This window comes from Equus przewalskii, chromosome 15, assembly GCF_037783145.1.
Source record: "Equus przewalskii isolate Varuska chromosome 15, EquPr2, whole genome shotgun sequence".
In the NCBI taxonomy this organism is placed as follows: Eukaryota; Metazoa; Chordata; class Mammalia; order Perissodactyla; family Equidae; genus Equus; species Equus przewalskii.
This window is the reverse complement of record NC_091845.1, coordinates 43257892-43281742: the sequence shown is the minus strand read 5'-3', so window position 1 is coordinate 43281742 and position 23851 is coordinate 43257892. Positions and strand designations below refer to the sequence as shown.

Below are 23851 nucleotides of genomic sequence, written 5' to 3'. Positions count from 1 at the left end.
CAAGATCCTTCTTTATTCTAGTCATGCCATTCTTATAATGTGGGTAGCATCATTATACTTGCACCTCATGGTGACAAGATGGCTGCTGCATCATCTGCATCATCTGCTGCTCATAACTCTTCCAAGATGGAAGGAGTGCAAAGGACGAAAAACATTTTCCAAGTGAGTCTGTTCTTTTTAATTAGGAAAACAGCAGTGTTCCTGGAAGCTCCACTCATAAGCCTTCCATTTTTATCTCTTAGGCCAGAACTGTGTCATATGGCCAGCAGTAAGTGCAGGGGAACTTGAGAAATCTGGGCACAGTGCCACGTTGAACAGAAGTTTGGTTTGGTGCGTAAGGGGGATGAGGCGAATGGATATTTCATGGGCAACTTGTAGTGTTTGTCATTATACCCTTGCTAAAATGGTAATCACTGGATCCGAAATTCATGTATGTAGTTCTGGCCCCCTTAGAGATAGTGTAAGGAAAAAAGAGAAAATCTAGACAAGGACAATTGAAATGACGGGAAGGGAAGGGAAATGGTCTGTTGTAGCCTACAAAGGGCACTGGGTTTGAAGTTCAAAGGTCTGGCCTTCTGGCCTGATTCTTTAAGGTACAATCTGTGTGATATTGGTTGAGTCAATTTTTCCAAGCCTGTTTTCCTTGTCTGTAAAACAGGCACAGAGTGTCAGAAAGGGAGAAATGCATATTGGGTAAACAAAGTTGCATCTTGCATAGAAAACCTACTGACATCTTTGTGGCATATACTTCATGTAATCTCTTTGGGGGGGAGGGGTTAAACATGATTTTCCAGGAGTTTCTATTTCCCAAAGGGAAGTAACATTCATCTCTGTAAAGTGTGTACTTTAGGTAATCTGGGGGAAGAAAGATGACTTTTCAGTACTTTTTTCTCTCTTATATAAGCAATATACATCTATGTGGAGTAACTACTTCATGTAACTTATTGGAACATAAACTGTTACCAGCTCGTATCGCCTATGACTCTGGAAGTATCTGCCACAAGATGACTGAATTTGAAACTCTCCCTCTCATAGTCTTGATGTTCCTCAAAAGTTCCATGATTTTTAGTGGTCTATTTCTATTTAGAGATGAGACTCTAGATGGATCAGTATCAGTAATGAAATTGGAGTTCCTCAGCTCAAGAAAGAATTCTGATTCTGGTAGTTTATTCAGTCATTCACCAAAAATCTATTGAGTGCCTACTATATGTCAGCCACTGTTCTAGATATTGTTATAGTGTGAATAAGGGAGAGAAAGTCGCTGCCTTCATAAAGCTTACGCTCTGCTGAGGCAGACAGGAGTTGTATAGACTGAGGTTATAGACGGGAATATGCCAGCTAGATGGTCCTTCCTTTTGGACCTGCAGAGAGCTTGTTTTCTGGATTTGGTCTATGATATTTGCATTTTTCAGTTTCTCAAAAATGCAAATAATCTGATCTTTCTCTTTGTATCTGATTAATGGATTCAACAAGTATTTATTGAATACTTTCTCTGCCAGACACTGCTCAACACTGGGATATAATGGTAAATAATAGCTCCACATTAACCGGATAGAGGCATATAGAGATGAACTGGGTCCTTCGTAGTTACCCTTGGATGGAATGTTACCTGTGTATATAAAATATAATATATAATATATATATAATATATATAATAATAATATATAATAATATATTATTATATTATATAATAATAATATATAAAATATATTAAATAATATATAATAATAATATATAAAATATAAATATATAATTTTTATATATAATATATAATATATAAAATATATAATATATAAATTATATATTATATAATAATATATAAAAGTGGACACGTGTATTTAGGAGGCCAGCTAGAGGTGGAATTACTCATAAGGGGTGATAATAGAGTGTAGGCAACAGCCATAGGGGTCAAGTAAGTATTGGCACTGGGTTTTGAAGAACCAGTGTGACTTGAATGGCCAAGGTGAGCGAGAGTAGGTGGAGGGGAGGGAGAATATCCCAGAGGGGCAAATCCTGGATAAAAGATCCAGGGTCAGGAACAGGCAGGAGATTTCAGGGGGCCAATGGGAATTCAGTTATGTTAGAGGAGAATGTATATGATAGCAGAATAAGAGATATTGCTGGTTGAGGTCAGTTTATAGGGGCTTAGATTGAGAATCTGTCCATTATTCTAACTAAATAGTGGAGCATTCAAAGTTCTCAATCAGGGGTTATTCTTAGTGGATGGAATATACCAGGCCTTGCCCGAGATGGCCCATTCTGACTCCTACCCAGCACTGTTTCCAACCCTAACGCCCCCATCTACAGTTTTCCTGAGGGATGAGATATCAGTGTGTTCCGGACTAACGTAGTCTTTAGTGGGACCTCAGGAACGGGTCTACGTTTGGGGAAAACTAGGCCCCAAACGCCTGCTTGGAGGCCTCCATCGAGATGCTCCTCCTGCTTCCTAGAGAAGAGCCGAGGGATGCGCGAGACAGGTGCGCGGAGCCGCTGGTGACGCACTACCGGTGGCGCCACTGCTCTTCCGGCCCCGGCGGGCAAGCCGTGCCCTGGCTTCCGTGCATTTCAGGGACTGAAGTCGCCGCCCCGCGGGAAATCCCCGGACCTCACGGTGAGCGGGCGGGCCCCGGGGAGGGGAAAGGAGCCGCTCCGGGCTCGCATGGGCTGGCCGGTGGGCCGGAAGCTCGCTCTCCGCCGGATTGCTGCCTGCGCTTGCGGCCCGGCACTCCCGGCGGCCTCAGCACTGCGCTCGCCTGACCCCGCGCAAGGCCTGGCATGGAGGAGAGGAGACGCCTGAGAAGACGGTGGAGTGAATGAACGAATGCATGATGCTTGAGTGATGGGTAAACTATCAAGAGCTAGGACCCGTGTTCGGAAATGAAATCCCGGGCTCAGAGTTCTCGGTCTGGTTACCAGCTACTTCCCTCCATCGGTCCTGCAGCTCAGAAGCTATTTTAGGGACCGTCGTAACAGGAGGCGGCAAATAGTGTAAAGCGCCCTAGGTGGGGAGTCTCAAGACCAGGGTTATAATTCCCGAGGATACAGAGGCTGTTTCTTGATTTCTAAAGTTGGACTGTCTTGTAGTCTCCGTCTTTCTTTATGAGGCTCAGTTGACAGCATGCATGTGATAGCACATAGGCAAACGTTAATGTCTTCCAAAAAGATTTTACTATCCATCACTTGCCAACTACCACACAGTTCAGGGGCGAGGCTACAGAATGAGTGACGTTGAAACCTGCCGCATGGGAAGATGCTTCCTAGTGCCGGAAGATACATATGCGAGCAGGTGTGATAATATTTTAAACTACATCTATTCGAAGCAGTTGTGCTAATTTATTTAATCTTCACAACAACGTATTATCTGTAGTTTTTAATGAGAAAATTGAGGTGTAGCGGGAATAGATGACTTGTCCAAGGACACAGTGCTACTAATTGACTGACCCAAAGCTGCAGAAGAGATAGATGTAGTGTGCTGCTGCAGCCTGGATGAGTATGTTGCTTTTGGCCAACCAACAAATCTAAGAAGGGCTTCAGAGAGGAGTACGTTTACGTGTGGTCTTGTTAAAGGAACTGTGATTTCAAATTCTTGAAAAACCTCCCCTGGCTTGTCCAGAATCCTTCAGCTAATTATTGAGGAGTAAGTTGCTGGCGACCAGGAGAAAGCTTACAAGGTAGGAGGAGGAAGCCATCTCCCTGTTACTTTTAACAGGATGAAGCTATTAAAAGCTTCTTTCCTTTTACCCTTCACTCCCCAAATAATACCAATCTCCCTCAAATCTGTATTCACACAGATCCTTTTAGCATCTTAAAATCACTAGCAATCAGATTATTCCACACTAGGCATTTGTGGAAGCACCTGTACCTTCCTTTCTGGGAAACTTAGAGACCAGAGGCTCAGCAAACTATGGCCCAAGGGCCAAATTTGGTCTACCACCTGCTTTTGTCAAAAAAGTTTACTGAAATACAGCCAAGCTCATTCATTTACATGTTGTCTAGTTCTGTTTTCAAACTACAAAGGCAAAATTGAATATTTATGACAGAAAGAGGGAGAGAGAACATATAGCTCGTTTAGCCCACAATACATAAAATATTTACTTTCAGAATATTTACAGAAAAAGTTTGCAGCTTGACATGAACAAACTGCCAACAACTCAGGTGATCCACAGTTAGAGGAGAGTGGTTGTCACCAAGATGTATTTTCTTCTCCATAGGTTTTAATAGCAAACATAATAATAATGCCTAATCCCTGTTGAGTGCATACCCCATGGCAGATATCCTTATAAATGCTTTATGTGAATTAACTCATTTAGTCAAGTATTCACAGAATGTTAGAGCTGGAAGGACTCATGGATATTATCTAAATTGTCATGTTTTTCAGATAAATAGCCTGTCATGTAGGCCCACTCACCCGGGCTATGACAGAGCAGTCTCCTGACTCCCAATCCAGTTCACTTTAATCTTACTCTGAATGGAAGGCCAATACCGTGTCCATTGGGTCTGGCATTTGTCGTTTTTGTTTCTGGTTTTTTTTTTGGGGTGTTGAAACCTGTGAGTGAGATCTGTCATTTTTTAAGTAACTTTCTGTGACTATAAAAGTAATATATGTTTATTGTAGGGAAAATGAAATACACAGAAGAGTATAGAGGACAAAGTAAAGTAACCCTGTTAAATGACCTGGAGATCAGTGTGTGAACATTTTGGCAGGTATTCGCCTGTCCTTTTTGTGTGTATGTGTTTTGTGTATATCTGTGTATTCATAATAGTTTCTGTTTATTGAATGCTTATCAGCACACTAGGAAGATGGTACCAGTTTCCATTCGCACTGGTGGCGTATGAGAAGCTCTCTTTCCCTGCACCTTTGCCAGTCTTGAGTTTCAGCATTAAAAAGAAAATTTCCAATTTGGTATAAAAATTGATTTTTCATTCTTTCAGTTTCCATTTCTTTGATTACCACCAAGACGGAATTTTGCTTTGATGTATTTATTGGCCTTTCATAATTCTTGGTGTATTTGTTATACTCCCCATTTTTCTGTCAATGCATCTTTTTTCCTCACTCATTAATGAGAAGTCTTTTATCTATTAGATCTGTCTACTCCTTGATGTATAGATCAAAAATACTTTTCCTAGATTCTCTTTGAATTTTACTTGTATTTTGGATGTAGAGACTATTGCTTTTCCGTGGCCAAAGTTATGCAGTTTTGTCCTTTGTAGTTTGTGCTTTTTTGCATAATGCTTAAAAGTCTTTCCTAACCTTAAAAGCAATCATTTGTCAGTATTTTATTATGTGGTTTCATATTTTTACATTTAACCTTTTAATCAGTTTAGATCTATTTTGGTATGTGGTGTGAAGTAGGAATCTCACTAAGTGTTTTTTTCCAGGTATTTAAGCAACAGTTCCAACATGATTTATGAATAATCAAATTTTTATGATTAGAAATGCAAACTTTATTACATATTCAATTCTTCTATTTATTTCTCTAATGGTATTAGGAATCTCTGAAATCAAAATCCAGAGTTAAACTTCCTTTTAAATGTGTAAACTCACTGTTGAGGTTTTCCTAGCCACACTCCTGTGATGATTTTATCTGTTACTCCCAAGATTGCACTTACTCCCTTTATGACAAAAACTCTGTAAGTTTTCAGCCCACACCTCTCTCCTCTATTCCAGATCCTTATGCCTACTTTCTTTGTGGGTATTTCAAAACTAAATGTATCTTCTTCCTCCCCAAACCTGTGTTCCCACACTCAGTAAAGGTCACTGTTGTCATTCAAGCCAAAAACCGGCAAATCATCCTTGACTTCTCCCTGTCCCTTATACCTGCCCCAAAATTCGTCCAATCCTGTGGACTCTGTCTCTTAGGTGGTCCAGTCGCCTTAGTGGACTGCTGAAACAACCTACCAAGGGGTCTTCCACCCTATACTTTGGCTCCCCACCTTCTACCCCTTCTGCAAACTTTTTCTCTACACGTTGGACAGAAGGATTTTTTTTTTTTTTTTTTTTTTAAACAGCAGATCTAATCATGTCACTTTTTTTTTCCAAACCCCTTTTATGGCTTTCTGCTCGCTTTAGGGTAAATTCCCTAAAATGATTTGCAGGATTATATTTGATCTGGCCTTTGCTTGCCTCAAGTTTCATATCTTATATGCTTAATTAATATGCTTAATACTTTGTGATACTGGATCTCTTTTATTTTTCCAAAGTATTGGGCTTGATTCATTTTGTATATTCTGTTTTATTTCTCTGATACATTCTTTTCCCTCTTTATCTAATTCCTATTTATCTCTTTCAGAAAGGCTTTCTTTCTCAGACTAGATTAGGTCCCCTCTGCTCTACATCCCATAGCACCCCATATTTCTACTTTTGTAATTTGCATATTTGTAATTACTGGTTTAGTGTCTTTGCCTAGCTGTGCTGTAAGCTCTGGGCAGGTAGGGGCATGTCTGACTTTTTCTCCACTGTCTACCTCTGATTATACCCAAACCGCACTGTACCTCATGAGTCGCTGTAGGATTGCGCAGTGGGTCCCCTTTATGCTCCTCCTAAGGAAGAGGATTAGGAAATCCCAGACAGGATCCTCTTAAACCTTTAAAACTCAACACAGAGGCACAGACCTTGATCAGGACCAGCCTTGTTATGTACTTCAGCAGATTCATCCTATTCTTTCCTGCCTCCTAAGCTCTTGATTATGGTAAAACCATCTCTCTGTCTTTGTTTCCTTGAAATAATGCTGCCAATTCTACTTCTCACTTCAGGATTATATGGAGAGATATTTTTGGATGAACAGTTGTGATTTTGACATTCCAAACACCAGAAACTCTCTGTGCTATTTTTGCAAATCTTTTGTAAGTCAAAAATTATTTCACAAAGTGTTGTTTTTTTTAAACTGCAGCCTACAGTCTTATATTGAGCTGTGCCTGAAGAAAAACTGTTTAATTGATATGACATCTAGAAGAAGGGACAATCAGTGTGTCTCTAGGTTGTATCAAATAGAGTTTCATAGCTACCATTCAGCTCCTTGGCATATAGTGGAGGTGCGTGGATCAGATTTAATGCATTAGCCTTGTTGTGAGGTCATTTCCCCATGCAGCTTCTGACTATAGTCATTGACTGTTCATATAGACTATTGTATAACGGACAGAGTGCACTAATTGACATGAATATTTTTGTCCACTTCATAGTTATCTTTATCATTATAAATAACAGTCTGATGTACTTATCAAGCACTTGGGTGTTTGCTAGTATGTCAGTCTGTCTGGCTGTCACTTTTTGGCCAGCTGACAAATGGAGTTTGTGAACTTAGAAGACTGGAAGCCAACCCTGGTTCTTGCTGATGCAGTCACATTACTCTCCTGACGGGTTTTATGTGAGCTATTAGCTAATGTCCTTAGGCAACAGCTCTTGCTCATTTTTCTGTTTACTGGGATAGTGATATCCCCTCCCCCACCTTTTTTCCCCTGTGAGCAGGGCTCCCAGTTTTCCACCCTTGAAGTGTTTTACAATCAAAGCAAAGAGAAGATTTGTGGATGTTGAATATGCATGGAGCTGAAGAGAGAGAGATTGGAAGAGAGATTTGTCCAGGTGAGTGAGCAGGGGACAACCAGTGGGAGAAACAGCAGGGCTTTGGAATTTTCCAAGAAAACTGAACAAGGCTCAGGAGATAGAATTACCTTCTCTTCTAGGAGTGTTGGGGGCAGACATGGGTGAGCATCTCTTGGTGCCAGCTTTTCACCAGTACTCATTTTATCTCTCTCATTTCTGGCATTTGCCCTTTTACATTTTCCCACCATCTATTCTTTGAATATAAACCATCATGTTTCCTGTCTTGCCATAATCATTAGCCTGTTTTTGTTTTTTGTTGTTTTCCCTTTATCTTCATTATCTCTGGTTCTCTCACTCCCTGGGTGTCTGTAGCTGCCCTTTCTGTGGAGTTCCTCCATGGTGATCACCTTACCCTGGTGCAGATCTCTTCCACCATTTGCAACTTTGAGTTACTTGCCCCACTTGCTTTTATTGGTCCTTACTCATTGGCCATTACTGAGACCTGTCAAAGTTATGTCCCAGAATGTCAGGGGCCTCCACTCCACCCTCTGCAAGAGGTATTCATTCTGATGGTTTCTTTCAGGTTGGGTGAACAAGACTACTTCAGAGCAGGATGTCTCTGTAATTGATTCACCAGGGATGGTAGCAAAGAGACTCCAAGAGGATGAATACCAGGATTCTGCATTCGAAGAAACATATGGATGTGAGAGCATGAAGGGAAACCCTCCCCGAGAGTTTCCTGGGCCAGGCCTTTTCCAGGAAGGAGGTTTTGGGGGAATAACTTTCATCCACAAAGAAGCACCTCCTGAGATGTTTAGCCAAGAATATCATTTTGAAAAAAGCTTGCTTTTGACCTCAAGCCTTGTTAAACATCTCAGGGTTTCTACAGAAGAGAGCTTACATCAGTGGGAGACAAGTAGCATACACACCAATGAGATTTCAGACCAGGGTAAATGTCCAGCCCTTTCCACACAGAAAAAGTCTTGGAAATGTAACAAATGTGGAAAAACTTTTACTCAGAGCTCATCTCTTACCCAACATCAGAGAACTCATACTGGGGAGAGACCCTATGCATGTGAGGAATGTGGGAAAGCCTTTAGTCGTAGTTCATTCCTTGTTCAACATCTAAGAATTCACACTGGAGTGAAACCATATGGATGTGAGCAATGTGGGAAAACATTTCGATGTCGATCGTTTCTCACTCAGCATCAGAGAATCCACACTGGAGAGAAACCTTATAAATGTAATGAGTGTGGGAATTCCTTCCGCAATCATTCACATCTCACTGAACATCAGAGGATTCACACTGGAGAGAAACCTTATAAATGTAATAGATGTGGGAAGGCATTCAATCAGAACACACACCTCATTCATCATCAGAGGATTCACACTGGTGAGAAACCTTACTTATGCAATGAATGTGGCTCTTCTTTTCGCAAACACTCAAATCTTACACAGCATCAGAGAATCCACTCTGGGGAAAAACCCCATAAATGTGATGAATGTGGGAAAACTTTCCAAACAAAGGCAAACCTCTCTCAGCATCAGAGAATTCATACTGGAGAGAAACCCTATAAATGTAAGGAATGTGGCAAGGCTTTTTGTCAGAGCCCATCCCTTATTAAACACCAGCGAATTCATACTGGAGAGAAACCCTATAAATGTAAGGAATGTGGCAAAGCTTTTACTCAGAGCACTCCCCTCACTAAGCATCAGAGAATTCATACAGGGGAGAGACCCTACAAATGCAGTGAATGTGGCAAAGCCTTCATTCAGAGCATTTGCCTTATTCGGCATCAGAGAAGTCACACTGGAGAAAAACCCTATAAATGCACTGAATGTGGGAAGGGCTTTAATCAGAATACCTGCCTCACTCAGCATATGAGAATTCATACTGGAGAGAAGCCCTATAAATGTAAAGAGTGTGGGAAAGCCTTTGCTCATAGCTCATCTCTCACTGAACATCATAGAACTCACACTGGTGAGAAGCTCTATAAATGTAGTGAGTGTGAGAAAACCTTCCGCAAGTATGCACACCTTAGTGAACATTACAGGATTCACACTGGTGAGAAGCCTTATGAATGCATTGAATGTGGAAAGTTCTTCAGACATAGTTCAGTCCTTTTCAGACATCAGAAACTTCACAGTGGTGAATAAACCTGGCATTTAGGTGATGACAGTTTCTCTGGGAAGAGTGACTAGGAATCTGGCTGCAGGGAGAGGGGCAAGTAGAGTTCCTGGAGGGAAAGACGAAGGAGGCTTGGCTACTGCACTCCGAAGAGTATTTCCAGAAATGGAGGAGGAAGCTTGAAGAAGGCAGAGCCTCCTGCAGGTGGGCATCTGAGAATACAGGGTAGAAAGGAAGATCCTGCTTTTCACATAAATTCTTGCTGCTTGCCACTCCTCTGTCCCCGTGTGACTCATACCTTGAGGTGCCATTTGTTGTTAGCACTTGTTTTCTCCTTAGTACACCCCTGCCCCAGCTTCTCAACTTGTCATCTGTCTTCACTGGCCAGTAGGCTTAGGTGCTTTCCAAACACTGATTGTCATTATGAAAGCAGCAGCAGTTCTGAGGTAGTGCTACTAGCCTCCAGATGTCTCAGGCAGCTCTGACCATGCTGCTGTGGAAGAGACTGCCCATCTATGGAAGTGGTCCCATGACAGAGAGACAGAAGCACATGACAAACAAGGAATCCACCCATTCACCAAATAAGGGTATATGTGACAAGAAGTGGACTGATCTGTACAGATGTTGGTGAAGAAGGGTTTTATGTGAGGGAGATCTCTCCTGATCCTTTCAAGCTGGAAGGTGACTTGGGGCTAGGAAGGTAGCAGGTCAAGAGAGACCTCTTTTGAATGATGCCAGTTTGTGGGAGGGGCATCAGATTTACTCAGAGGGCCAAGGAGAGGAATGCCCAAGCTCTGTCCCAGAGGCATATTGGCTTACCTGGAGGGAAATGGTCTGTGCTAGGCTGCTGGTGATGAGAGGCCTCAGAACAGGAAGCCTGTGTGTGACTGATCAGGCCACCACATATCCCTGCCCTGGATAAGGGGTACACTTGTCTCTTGTAAGTTTGGCTGGGCCACTGGTTTGTGGGGACCAGAGGAGAAGAACCCATAAGGTTAACAGTGTCCAAAAAAAAGTGAGACTTGATTTTTTGGCCTTTAAGAAGGAGAGAGTATTAGTGATGAGGAAAGACAGCTGTGCAGGTTGGCTGGAGGTGGGGGCTGCTGGACCAGTCCTTAAGAGAGAGTTGATCACTGTAGTGGGGAATGCTAGGTTTCATGTAATGATGCCATTGGTGGCTATAACCATAGATTCCTTAGATCTCAGATGTGTCTGTTTTTATTGGGACTGTCTTGTTCCTGGATATTTACCCTTCCCTGCAGGCTAGGCGTATGTAGGGAAACACTTCTCATGGGATGAATTTGGAAAGAGTTGTAGAGAATCACCTCTTCTTCAAATCCCTGAAAATCCACATGGCATGGTTTTCTACTGACTTTGATGGTATTTTATTCTTTCGAGAGAAAGGGCATGTTTTCCCCTTTATTCCTCTACTCCTTTTCATGTTTTTAATTGCTACCCAGAGATTCAGTCTAGAAGAGTAATTGAGGATAGCCTTTGATATTTGAAATAGTTTTTATACTCAAGCTCACACAGTTTTTAAAATACAACTATTAAAAACAACACAAGTAAGTTGCTTCTGGAATGGTTGGTTATTTGGAACTCGGCATTGATTTTTTTCCAGAGCAATTATCTTGTCAGCATTGCTTTGGGTCATTAGTTAACCATTAATGGGAATGTGGCAGAAATATCCTACACTTTAGCCTCTCCAGCTGTGAACATTATATTCTCAAACCTTTGCACAGGGCATTTCATAATTGAGTAAATTAATACCGTATGGGCAAAAATAATGCTATGAAAACTTTATATTTTATGCTCATGGAAAAACAGTCTACAGAAAGCAACTATCAATGTGTTTATACTTTCCAAGTGAGAAATTACATCATAGAATTCATTGCTGGCACATAGTAAATGTTCATTAAATATTTACTAGTTGAATTAATATATTTTAATCAAGCTTTGCTCACCAAAAACTTTAGGAACTTCCTGATCTGTAGGTAATTAGATACAGGCATACCTTGGAGGTATTGCGGGTTTGGTTCCAGAGCACCGCAATAAAGCGAATATTGCAATAAAGCGAGTCGCAGAAATTTTTTGGTTTCCCAGTGTGTATAAAAGCTATGTTTACACTACACTGTAGTCTATTAAGTGTGCAATAGTATTATGTCTAAAAAACAATGTATGTGCCTTAATTAAAAAGTACTTTATTGCTAAAAAATGCTGACCATCATCTGAGCTGCCAGGGAGTCATAATCTTTTTGCTGGTGGAGGGTCTTGTAAAAAACAAATCTGCGAAGCGCACTAAAACAAGGTATGCCTGTAATATTTATACACTGCTATCTGGAGTCCTGAGTGGAGATTAGAGAGGATAGGGAGAGTCTTCCTGAGGAAGAAATGGGAAACCCTTAGGGGTGAAAGATATCTAAGTTCTTGTTAGAAAGATTTCCTAAAATGGAATGAACACAACTCTGAGTTTTTAATCATCAGGCTAAGAGTCTGGTACCATTTTCACTTCCTGGAGAAATAAGTAGGAAAGGAAGTCGTCTTCCCACTGCCCTCATCCCATGTTCTCACACTCACGCTTCCTGATTTTCTCTCAGTTGCTGGCCCACCATCTGCCTAGTCACTCCAGCTTGGCCCCAAACCTAGGAATTGCCCTCTTCCTCAGTCTTCCCTCTTATTCAGTCTTCATGTGTAGTGAACCATTATATCCGGTTGACATTATCTCCTAAATCTGGAAGCCATCTTCACTGTTATTTCTATAGTCCAGCTCCCCATTTTATTTCCTAGACTATTTTTTAATTTTCCTCACCAGTCTTCAAGTTTCTTGCCCCAATAAGCCATCTTTCACATTTCTTCTGAATGGTCTTTGCAAGACATAACTGTAGGAGCTCTGTTGTTCTCTCTCAGAATGAAGTCCTAGTCTCTTTTTTATTTTAAGATTTTATTTTTCCGGTACATAGTTGTATATGTATTTTTTTAGTTGTGGCAGGTGGGATGCCACCTCATGATGAGCAGTGCCATGTCCATGCCCAGGATCCAAACCGGTGAAACCCTGGGCTTCCGAAGCGGAGCACGTGAACTTAACCACTTGGCCACAGGGCCAGCCCCAGTCCTGGCCTCCTAAGGTGGCATCGGAGACCCCTCATCTGGCGCATGCCTACATTGCCGTAGTGCAGATTCCTCTCGTTCTACATCATCCCTGGACTCTGCTTTGGCATCTCTGCACATACTGTTCCTATTGCCTCAATTCCCTTTCTTGCTTCTGCTTGCCTGGAAAGATCCCATTTGTCACTTAGGAATGTGCTCAGGTAACATCACCTTAAAGCTGTCTCTCACCTCACTTATTTTTAACTGTTTCTGTGTTTTGTGTCTTCATCATTTTATTTATCATGTTACATTGTAATGGCTTGTTTGCAAATCTTTCTCTTCTCACTGATCTGTCAGCTCCATCAGGGCAGGGGCCATGTGATATTTATTCACGTTTGTGTCCACAGTCTTTGGCACTTAGAAGGTGCTCAGTAAATATTTGTTGAGCTCAACTAAAATATTGAGTTGGACGTTTCTTTATGCCAACCTACAGGTTGTGACTTAGGTCCACAGTTACCAGCAGAAAGGAGGTATAGTGAGTACGTGAGTGTGACCATGAAGTGTTTGCCAGGAGCAAGAATTCTGAACTTTTCCTCAAGATACATAGTGTATGGTGGTTCTATTAAGCAGAGGATCCCATAAGAAAAAGTAACATTTTGTAGCAAAGAAAAATATATTTTCTTAGAAATTAGGCATTTAAATATCCTATCACAGTTTAACAAAGTGCTTTCAGATATGTTGATGTCAGGGTCAACAGGAAGAGAGAATTACATGCAGCTGTAGATGCAGAGCTATATCAACAGGACTGGCCATTATATAAGATAGGCAAGAACTGAACAGTGATGCTGGCCTGGCAGGAGAGCAGTTGAGCTTAGAAATCCCAATGTGGAAGCACTCCCTGAGCTTGTGGCTTTCCTCAGGCCCTAGAATGAGAAAGAACTGGAATGTATTGCTTATTCTCAGAGTGCTGAAATTAAATTTGTGACTTAAGAAGGACATGGGATGAGGCTATATCAGATCCTCAAAGCAACAAAAGAGAAAACAGAAAGGTGGTTGGACTTGCCCAAGGTCACACACTAGTAAGTGTCAGATGAAAGTGAAACTCTGGTGTCCTTTCTCTCTTTTCCTTCAGATTTCTCTTTATTGGTTGTACCTCTGCTCCATGATGGCTCATTATTTTTGTCTTATAAGACACAAGTATATTGACCACTTGTGGCTCCAACCTTGCCCTAATCCTGAGGACGGGAGGAGCTCACTGTAGGTCAAGAAGCTTTTTGGCCCTCAGAATCAGACCTTCCTGTGCGTAAGTGAGGGTGAAGAATAAGTTGATTTTGCATTTTGACCTGCCTTCCTACATAATGGAGAAATCTAGCCTTGACCCCAGGTAGTTTCAGGTTTACTCCCCTTTAGCTACTGGCCACAGCAAGGCTAACGTCATTGTAGTTTTGTGGAATGTTTTTGGTGTCCAACCTTCCCATCCATTTTCCACCTGTCAGTGAAAGAAGCTCAGCCCAAACTGCTGTTAAGTGCCAGTTTCCTGTTTCTAGTAGCCTGCTCTGCCTAGGGTACCCCCTCCAGGGTTAGTTTCCACACAGCAAAGCCTGCAAATTTAGAGATCCTTTGAAGCCTAAAAGGGGAAAAAATGATTAGGCCTAGGCTGTCTGGCCTATGAGATGTTAGGGCTAGGGAGAAGAACTTGCTACCTGCTTCCAAAGAGGTGCTGAGAATGTGACACCTGGTAAAAAGTAAGGCAAGCTCTACATTTTTGTTCCCTGGTATGTGAGGTGACAGTTCTACAAAGGATCCCCTTTCAGCTGAAGATGGTGAGCAATGGTCTCAGTCCGAGGCATCTCCACTCCTGATTTCAGCCTCCTAAGAGAGTCTTTAGAGACTCTATTTTGAGAAAACTTCTCTGCCGCATCTCACTTATTTATTTATTTTTAACATTGGCACCTGCACTAACATCTGTTGCCAATCTTTTGGGTTTTTTTCCTTCTCCCCAAAGCCCCCAGGTACGTAGTTGTATATTCTAGTTGTGCCTGCCTCTGGTTGTGCTATATGGGGGTGCCGCCTCAACATGACCTGATGAATGGTGCCATGTCTGCGCTCAGGATCCAAACCGGCGAAACCCTGGGCCACCGAAACCGAGGGCACGAACTTCACCTCTTGGCCATGGGCCGGCCCCTGCATCTCACTCATTCAAGTATTTACTTAGTGCCCACTTACTGCACACCAGGGATAGGGTGATAAACAGCCCTATTCTTCTGAGCTTGAGATCAGCAGGGATGCCTGGAAGTGAGTCAGGCGCCCTGCTGTCCATGCGTTTACTCCTGGAATACGCCTGGCAGGAAGAGCCCTAGTGTGCAGGTATTTGCTGAAGGACCAGCTAGATGTGAAGTTTTGCCAAACGGGGACAGGGGTACCACCTTGAAGGCTGGAAAGGTCAGGGAAGCCAATGCAGAACGATGGGGACTGGGGCTGGGATTTGAGGAACTAATTATAGGAAGAAAGTTTTTTAAGTATAAGTACTTGGTAATTTAAATGAATTAAGTTCACCTAATCCTCACAACAACCCTATAAAACTTGGTCCCATTATTATGTCTGTTTTATAATTGGGGAAACAGGTAAAGTAACTTGCCCAAGTTCACATCCGGAGAATCTGGGACTTAAGCCCAAAGCAGAGCTTTTATTCTTTTGGTCAGTTGTTCAACAAAGATCCTGAAGCAGCAGGGTGTTTGGCGTTCCTTGAGGAGGCCAATTTTCTGGCCGGTGGGAGTGTAAGGAAGATTGAAGCCAGCTTTGTGAAAGGCTTGAGAGGACCTCCAAAGGACAGTGATGGAAGAGTTTTTAGGAAGATAAATGTGATCGGCTTAGAGGATGAATTAACCCATAGTAAGAACTTCTTGTGGTCGGCCCCCGCTCGCACTTTGTTTTAGCTTCCTTATTCCGGGAAGGGGCATGTTGAGATGGGTTTGCAGACTGTTTCTGGAGCCAGGGCTCCTGAGCCGAGGAAGAACCACCGAGCTGAAGCCGTTCCCGTGTTCCTAGAGAGGAGACGGCAGTGGTTATTAACCGCGGCGCAGACTGGTGACGTCATGCCATCCGGGAGCGCCGGGGACTAGTTCCGGCGGCCTGGGAGCGCCGAGATACCCTAGTGTCTCGAGGTTATTCGGAGCGGCGCAGCCGCGAGCCCTTGGGAATCGGTGTCTTTCCAGCCGGGCTGCGGCGGTCCCGCCCGGGCGCCTCTCGCAGACCCGGGGCTAGCCGACCGAAGCACCTCTTCTTTCGAGGAGCAGGGACCTTTGGAGCGGAGGCCCAGGGGCGGGGCCAGCTCGCCCTGCAGGGGGAAGGGAGAAGGTTGTTCCGGAGCTCTGTCTGGGAGGCGGAGACCTGGGTTCCGTTTGTATGTACTTCAGCCAGCAAGTGAACTTCCGAGTACTTCCGTTTTCTGATTTCCAGACCGAATACTAGTCCACCCTTTGCTGCTTCACACAGTTGCGCGGGTATATATGAGAGTTATCTGCTTCCTTTGTTTCAGTTTTTCTACTTTAATAGCGACAGAGTAGGTACTGGATGAAGACGTATAGATTCAATAACTTAACAGCAAGTGCCACTTATTACTAGCCGGTCTTCTCCTAAATGCGTCCTATGTATGCATTCATTTATGTATCATCACAACCCTATGAAGTAGTTATTTCCATTTAACATTTGAAAGAACTGGAGCACAGGAGGTTTCAATAACTTACCCAAGATCATTTAGCTAATACATGGTGGAACGGATTCAAACCCAGAGATGCTAGCCCCAGAACCCATGCTATACTTGTCTTCAGGCCGCGTTTAGGAGGAAGACAGAATATAATCAGAGTACTAAAGTGCTACAGTAGAGACGTGTGGAATTGTTTCCAAGTGTTGAGGAAGGAGTGCCTTGGAAAGGTGAAGGGAAGTTTTCCACAAGGAACAGGTATGGTGGTTCACGGTTGACCTGAATATTAAAATTTGACTAGAAGTTTGAAGATAGTTTGTTCGTTGTCAAATAAGAGGTGCTAGTGGATTGAGATGGCTTAGACTGGAAACTAGATCCCTGCCTTTTAATACAGTGTTCTTTCCTTTCTGTTCAGAGGGGTTCTCAAAACCTAACAGACTCCCCCCGTCCTTTGTTGGAGATTCTGCTCGCACAGAGGCAGTCTTAACCTCTGACTGTGGGAGACTAACTACTGGGGAGTTTCCCTGCTGTGGACTCAGCCTGTTCTCAACAAGAGGTGATCTCACTGCTGACATACAGTAGCTGCTCAGTTAGTGCTTTTCGGATAAATGAATTGCATAACCGGCGTCAATCAAAGACAGACTGGAAGGGCTTGATTTGAGGTTTTCTTTTCCCACCTGTTTTTAGAATTAAAGAGTCACAGAACGTTAGTGCTAGAGGGAGCACTTTAGATATCATCTTTCATTTCACAGATAAGAAAAAAAAATCACAGTTGAAATTGAGCGACTTGCTTTAGGGCATTAAAGAAGTTAGCGGCAGAGCGGAAACTAGAATCCAGACCTCTGGACTCAGTCCAGTGCTGGTCTCACTGACCTCTGCTGTAGCCCATGGTGTTTGACTTTTCAAGTCAATGTCTTCACCATTAGGTTGAGGGACGGGGTGGGCTCCAACCTTGTCTCTTGTGGAGGAATTTTTACCCCAGGATGCTTAATCCTTAGCAACACCTACCCTCTTTGTGCGTTGTTGAGTCTCTCTGAAGTCTGCCCACTCACTGACTTTTTCCTCATTGGTGATACTCTTCTAGGAGAACAGTGATATTCTTTCATTCAGACTTAGTCATTTGGTTAGGCATAGGCTATTCCTGGGTCCCCCTGAATCAAGAGTATGAAGTAAGTAGGCTGACAATTTATCGGTGCTCTCTCTCCTTCCTCCGTGCCCCAGATTCCTGCCCTTCCTCAAGAGAAGAGTCCCCAGGAGACAAACCAGTGTTGCTTGTGTTCCCAGCAGATTGTCTCTGGGTAAGTGAAATCTAGAGAGCCCAGGACAGGTCGCGTGCTGGTGCTCCTTCAACAGTGTGGCAGCTCTATTGTGGGACCCACCAGCGACCACTACACCTAGACCCTGCAGAATGAAAACATGGAACCACCCAGAAATGGGGCCATCTTCCTCAAGTCAGCATGAGAGGGGCCTTTTTGTGGAGGAAGGCTGTGGGGTATTTTGTTATAGGACAGATCAGAGAACGTACTAATTTCTTGTCACATGTATTTAAACTGTAGCAACCCTAGCTACCCCCTCTGCCGTCGTCTGGTGAGACCACTTACTGAACTGCTAACTGATGCCTTAACTGATGCTAATTGATGTGCAGTGGTCAGATCTGGGAAAATGATTGGAAGACCCATTGCAAAGGTGATTGTTTCCTCAGAGAATATGCAGTGGGCTCCTGGCCCTGTTTGGAACAAGAGCCCAAGTAATCACAACTGCTATTGTTATTGGCCATCAGAAGGCAATGTGGAGTATGTATCTGTTAAACTCAGTAAGAACAGCACTGGGTGAACTGGATATTAGGTTATGGGAACTCTGTGAATAGATCATGACTATTCATGTCCTGAAGAGTTCAGTCTAGTCTAATAAATATACATAATATATGTACACATATGTGTCTATCTATGTGTACATGTAGAAGAAAGTTCATCAAAATACCAGCTATTTTCTCTGGGTAGTAAGATTTCAAGTACTTTCATTTCTGTACTAACAACTAACTGTTTTATAGAATGAGCATGCAATCTTTGTATGATAAGAAAAAGAAAATTTCTTTATTTCTTTATTTTTTGGTGAGGAAGATTGGTCCTCAGCTAACATCTGTTGTCTCTCCTCTTTTTGCTTGGGGAAGATTATCCTTGAGCTAACATCTGTGCCCATCTTCCTCTATGGTATGTGGGATGCTACCACAGCGTGGCTTGATGAGCAGTGTGTAGGGCTGCACCTGGCATCCGAACCTGCAAACCCCAGGCTGCCAAAGTAGAGCACACAAATTTAACCACTACATCACTGGGCTGGCCCCAGAAAAACTTTTTTTTTTAAGATTTTTTTAAAAAAATTTTTTTCCTTTTTCTCCCCAAAGCCCCCCAGTACATAGTTGTATAGTCTTCGTTGTGGGTCCTTCTAGTTGTGGCATGTGGGATGCTGCCTCAGCATGGTTTGATGAGCAGTGCCATGTCCACACCCAGGATTCGAACCAATGAAACACTGGGCCGCCTGCAGCGGAGCGCGCGAACTTAACCACTCGGCCACGGGGCCAGCCCCCAGAAAAACTTTTTATTTGGGGAAAGTATAAATAAAGAAAATAAAAGTCTGGTTAGAGTTTTGGTTTTATGTTTAGCTGTTTAAACTACTTGGCGTTTATTTTGTACATAGCATACCCATACTGGAAGTTTATACAGCAGATAAAGATAGAGAGAGAGGTTCAGGCAAAATAGTCAATGTATTTAACAACCAGTGTGGTACAGACTGCCCAATCGGACCAGTCTCTGACTGTGAACGATTTGTGCAGATACACCAGTGTGGACCAACTGACAATCAGCTCCAGTCGGTGTGTGTATACCAACATGAAATGATCTTGAAGACACATTCCTTGGTGAAGAAAAAAAAGCAAATTGCATAGCAGCACCTATACAATGATTTTATTTATGTAAAGAGAATCAAATGCTATATGTGTATAGAAAAATATGTAGAAAAAAGAATATACTCCAAACTTAATAATGATAATCTCTGGGAATGGAATGGGTTTGCTTGGGTGGGGGGTGGTGGTGATGGTTATAAAAATTACTGTTTTATCCTAATACTTCCATATTATCTAAATATTTTAAAGTGAGGATATATTAATGTGTAACTTGTATAATTAGAAAACTAAAATAAAAAAGGGCCTCGGCAAATAAGAATGTGTCCATGTCTCCATCACCGTCCAGGGAAGAGGTTCTCTGATGTGTGGTGATGAGCTGAATATCTCCGTTCTCTGATTCTGTGTGCCTTTATTCAGGACGTCAGGGTTTCAGAGTTTGATGCCATTTAGACCATCTAAGTATTCCACTCTTTCTCCCATTCTCTGCTTCCCAAGGAGTGTCCTGGTGATGGTCACTTTGTTCCCATACAGTTTGTCTATAGTGGAGAGAATGTGTTAACCAGCTGGACATTGAGCATAAAGATTTTTCATTGTAAATTAGCAAAGTGACTTCCTGTTTTCTACATCATTCTCCTTGTGAATCTGATTGGAATATACCTGGTTCTGAAGCATTTCTTTGGCTTCAGAGGTGAGGGCCAGATCCTGGACCACGATGCTATAGTGAAGTTACTGTCCAGTGGGAGCTTCTTCCCTAAGGACTGCTTCTATCTTATTTTTCTGTAAACAAAACAGTGATATCTTATTTTCTTTCAGTAAGCAGGACTCTAGTTTTCAAACATAGGGATTTCCCAATTGTATCTAGGAGAAGAGCTATAGATGCTGAATGTTTTAGAGAGAAAGAGAGGTCCAAAGAGACACCTATGAAGGTGAATGAATACGGAAGGACTGGTGAGAGAGACCTAGTAAAAGTTATAGCCTGGATCACATTTGAAATCTGGAAAGAAAAACTCTTTAATTATCACTGGTCTGCCAAGATATTACTTATAGGCAGCCTAAGGAAATATAATTACTTTGCACCTGTATTTTGACAAGTTAGAGACTATAGGTAGGTAGTAATTTTCCCCAACACTTAATTTACCCAAGATTAGTGTACTTATCCCTTTCACATTCTTCTACTGTTTATCACTCTGGATGATCCTAAATTACCTGGATTAGTTTTTAGTATTTGAGTGTTTCAGAATCAATCACAATAGGGAACTTTACAGCTTTCCCAAGACCTGTCACTACTTAATCTCTTTCTCACTATTACCTAATCTTTTCCCCAGGTATTTGTGATCTCCTTTTTCAATTATTGAGAAGAGGATAAAAATCAAGACTCCACGATGCATGTCCCCTGTTCTATACAGAGGACATATTCCCTTGTGAATTTTTTTCAGGCAAGACCAAGCCTGATGGCACAGTGTTAAATGACTTGAGGAAGATGTGGGGGGGTCAGAGAGCCTGGTCATCAGGGGTTCGCATTTGGAGAAGTTGAACGTGCATGCTGAACAAGGAAGAGGAGGGGACATCCTGCAGGAATAACTGAGAGGACAGCACACACACACACACACACACCTTTCCCAGGGAACAGTGTTACTCTAGCTGTAATCATCTTTGAGAAAGTACCCTATAAGCATGAATTTGAGAGAAAGTTTCCTCTAAACCTGAACCTATTGGACAGACGCCCCTTTGCTGTTTTACAAGCGGCATGAGTTCCAGCCACATTTCATTGCAAGTGAAACCTCAGAGACTTCACATACAGAAGAAACCCTCAAAGTGTAGTGAATGTGGAAAATTCTTTACTCAGAGATCATCCCTTATCCAGCATCAGAGGATTCACACAGGAGAAAAGCCCTATGTGTGTAGCGAATGTGGAACTTGTTTCCGTAAACAGTCAAATCTTACTCAACATCTGAGGATTCATACGGGAGAGAAACCTTATAAATGTAATGAATGTGAGAAAGCCTTTCAAACAAAAGCAGTCCTTGTTCAGCATCTGAGAATTCATACTGGAGAAAAACCCTATAAATGCAATGAATGTGGCAAGGCCTTTTGTCAGAGTCCATCCCTTACTAAACACCTGCGAATTCATACTGGAGAGAAACCCTATAAATGCACTGAATGTGGCAAGGCCTTCAGTCAGAGCATATGCCTTACACGTCATCAGAGAAGTCATTCTGGAGATAAACCTTATAAGTGCAAAGAATGTGGGAAAGCCTTCAATCAGAGTGCATGCCTCATGCAGCATCAGAGAATCCATTCGGGAGAGAAGCCCTACACGTGTACTGAATGTGGAAAAGCCTTCACTCAGAACTCTTCGCTTGTTGAACATGAGAGAACTCACACTGGAGAGAAACTTTATAAGTGTAGTGAGTGTGAAAAAACTTTCCGCAAGCAAGCACACCTTAGTGAACATTACAGAATTCATACTGGAGAAAAACCTTATGAATGTGTTGAATGTGAGAAATCCTTTAGGCACAGTTCAGCGCTTGTTCGGCATCAGAGGCTTCATGCTGGACAATAAAACTTGGGACATGACCAGTGTGTTAAGTTTAAGACTTAATCTTAATTTTCAGCTGGTATGAATGTTTTGTATGTTGAACAAGAGGCACTGTATCCTAAAAGCTAAGAAAATAGACTCAGAACTAAATAGCCTTGAGTTTGATGCCTTGTCTATCACTTAATGGGTGTGTGACCTTATCCTCTCTGATCCTCGGTCCACCTCCCCCAGACAATAATGAGGATACTTACTAGGGTTGTCTTGAGAATAAAATGAGTATGTAATAAAACCCGCCATTAATTGGTTTTGAGATATACATGTTCTGAAAGTTTATAAATCTGGGTGTTGAAAATAAGAAGAGTTCAGCATTAGTTTTTTTTTTTTTTTGGTTCTCCTAATGTGTTTTTCCCTAAGAACATTCTTGGAATGTACATTATTGGATTTAATTTCACTTCAAGCTCTACCCTTCTTTTTGCCATGAAGAGGGGAGACTTGCTGACACTAACTGAATTAAAAACTCACATTGCAGGACTTTTGTGTGTGTTTGGGGGCTGGTGGTGAGCAGAAGGCATATGAGAATAGAGAGGGGTGGAAGAGAGAAGAGAATATAAGCACGTTGAGGAGGATGTGGCTTGACTTGTCTTAAACACTAAACTATTACGGGAAAGAGAGAGTAGGAGACATTGAATTCTCAGGTGCCGCCAGCAGGTGGTGCACTGAGCAACAACTAGCTGCCTTTCAAAAGAAGGTGAGAACAGTGTCGGGGATGTGTATGGGTTGGGGGTACCTCACTTACAACAAAGAATGGCATCTTAAAGCTCTAAAGAAGCAAAGAAATCAAAGGATACTTTTGATGGTGCTTTCTGCAATGCTAATAAGCTATTTAATGTAAACAAGCACATCTAACACTAACAGTACCTTTGTAGGAAGGTTGGAGCTATATTCCACATTCGAAAGTCAAAGAAAAAGAGAGAAAATACTTGGACTTGCTCAAAGTCAAACAGGTAATGTCAGAATTGAATATCAATCGAAATTCTGTTTTTATAGTACCAAACTCACATACAGGTAATTTTCCATCATTGAACCTTTCCATTAAAGTGTGAGATGCCAAAATTGTGAAAACTATTAAAAAAAAATAAAGGTTTATTTTTTTCAACTTAATGTGTGCTTGTTGAAATGCATTCATAAAATGAGAAGAGTGGAAAAAATTGAACTGACATGCTTTCACCCTTCAAATACAGTTACTTTAGTATATTTATTCCAGCCTTTCTTCTATTTAGCTTTTCTTTCTTCCCTTTAAAAAAAAATAACTCTGATCATTGTTTTAAATACAGTACTATATCTTGATTTTTGATTTAACATAAGGATTTAGCCATACTACTGTAGACTTTCTATAAACTTCATTTTAATGGCTGCCTAACATTTTATTGACCTGTTCATAGTTTATTGACCTGTTTTTCTACTGTTTGATATTTAAATTAATGCCATTTTTTTCTTATAAATCAGCTACTCCACTTAGTGCAATGCTTGACATGTGGTATGTGCTCCTGTTAACTACTAATATTATTAACTCAGCAGTGAAACATCTTTGTATATAAAGCTTTTTCATCATTTTAAATTATTGCCTTAGGATTTTCAGAGGATATAACCTTTTTATTTCATCTTAAAATTTTCATTATTTTTTTTGACTAGATAATACAAGCTTATGGTTTAAAATTCTAAAAGTACAAAAAGTTTAACAGTGAAATCCAACTTTCCAGCCACCCAGTTCTTCCCCTACTCCACTCTAGACAACCAGTATTATCCGTTTCTTGTTTTCCTGCCAGAAATAGATGGTTATAAAAATGCAAACATGTTTCCCTCCTTTTTTAAAAAAAGACTTTATTTTTTAGCAGTTTAAATAGCAAGATTGAACGTAAAGTACACAGAGTTCCCAGGTACCCCCTCCTCACACG

At 41.8% G+C, this 23851-nt stretch overlaps 1 protein-coding gene and 1 long non-coding RNA gene across 15 annotated transcripts in view; one reads left to right on the top strand and one right to left on the bottom strand.

The window, feature by feature from the left end:
• Positions 1-23052, top strand: part of LOC103565117 (zinc finger protein 501) — a 74287-nt gene extending 51235 nt beyond the window's left edge. Inside the window, exons 1-5 of one of the 14 annotated variants that reach the window (XR_011527018.1) lie at positions 2501-2611; positions 7466-7579; positions 8124-9872; positions 17680-17756; positions 20683-23052. Coding sequence is in view for 13 of the 14 variants with exons in the window: in XM_070575682.1 (XP_070431783.1) it covers positions 8522-9686; positions 16479-16486; positions 21162-21920 (1932 nt within the window). In the remaining variant the exon portion in view is untranslated. Of the gene's footprint in view, positions 1-2489; positions 2844-4615; positions 4705-7465; positions 7580-8123; positions 13214-15847; positions 16717-16873; positions 17015-17679; positions 17757-20682 lie in introns of those variants that run through there. The other 13 variants (XM_070575676.1, XM_070575670.1, XM_070575678.1 and 10 more) reach the window with 13 other exon arrangements.
• Positions 19039-20137, bottom strand: LOC139075956 (uncharacterized). The gene is made up of 2 exons (XR_011527023.1): positions 20015-20137; positions 19039-19893 (listed from the first exon to the last, which is right to left on the bottom strand). It is a non-coding gene; the product is annotated as an uncharacterized lncRNA (long non-coding RNA).
• Positions 23053-23851: the final 799 nt, after the last annotated feature.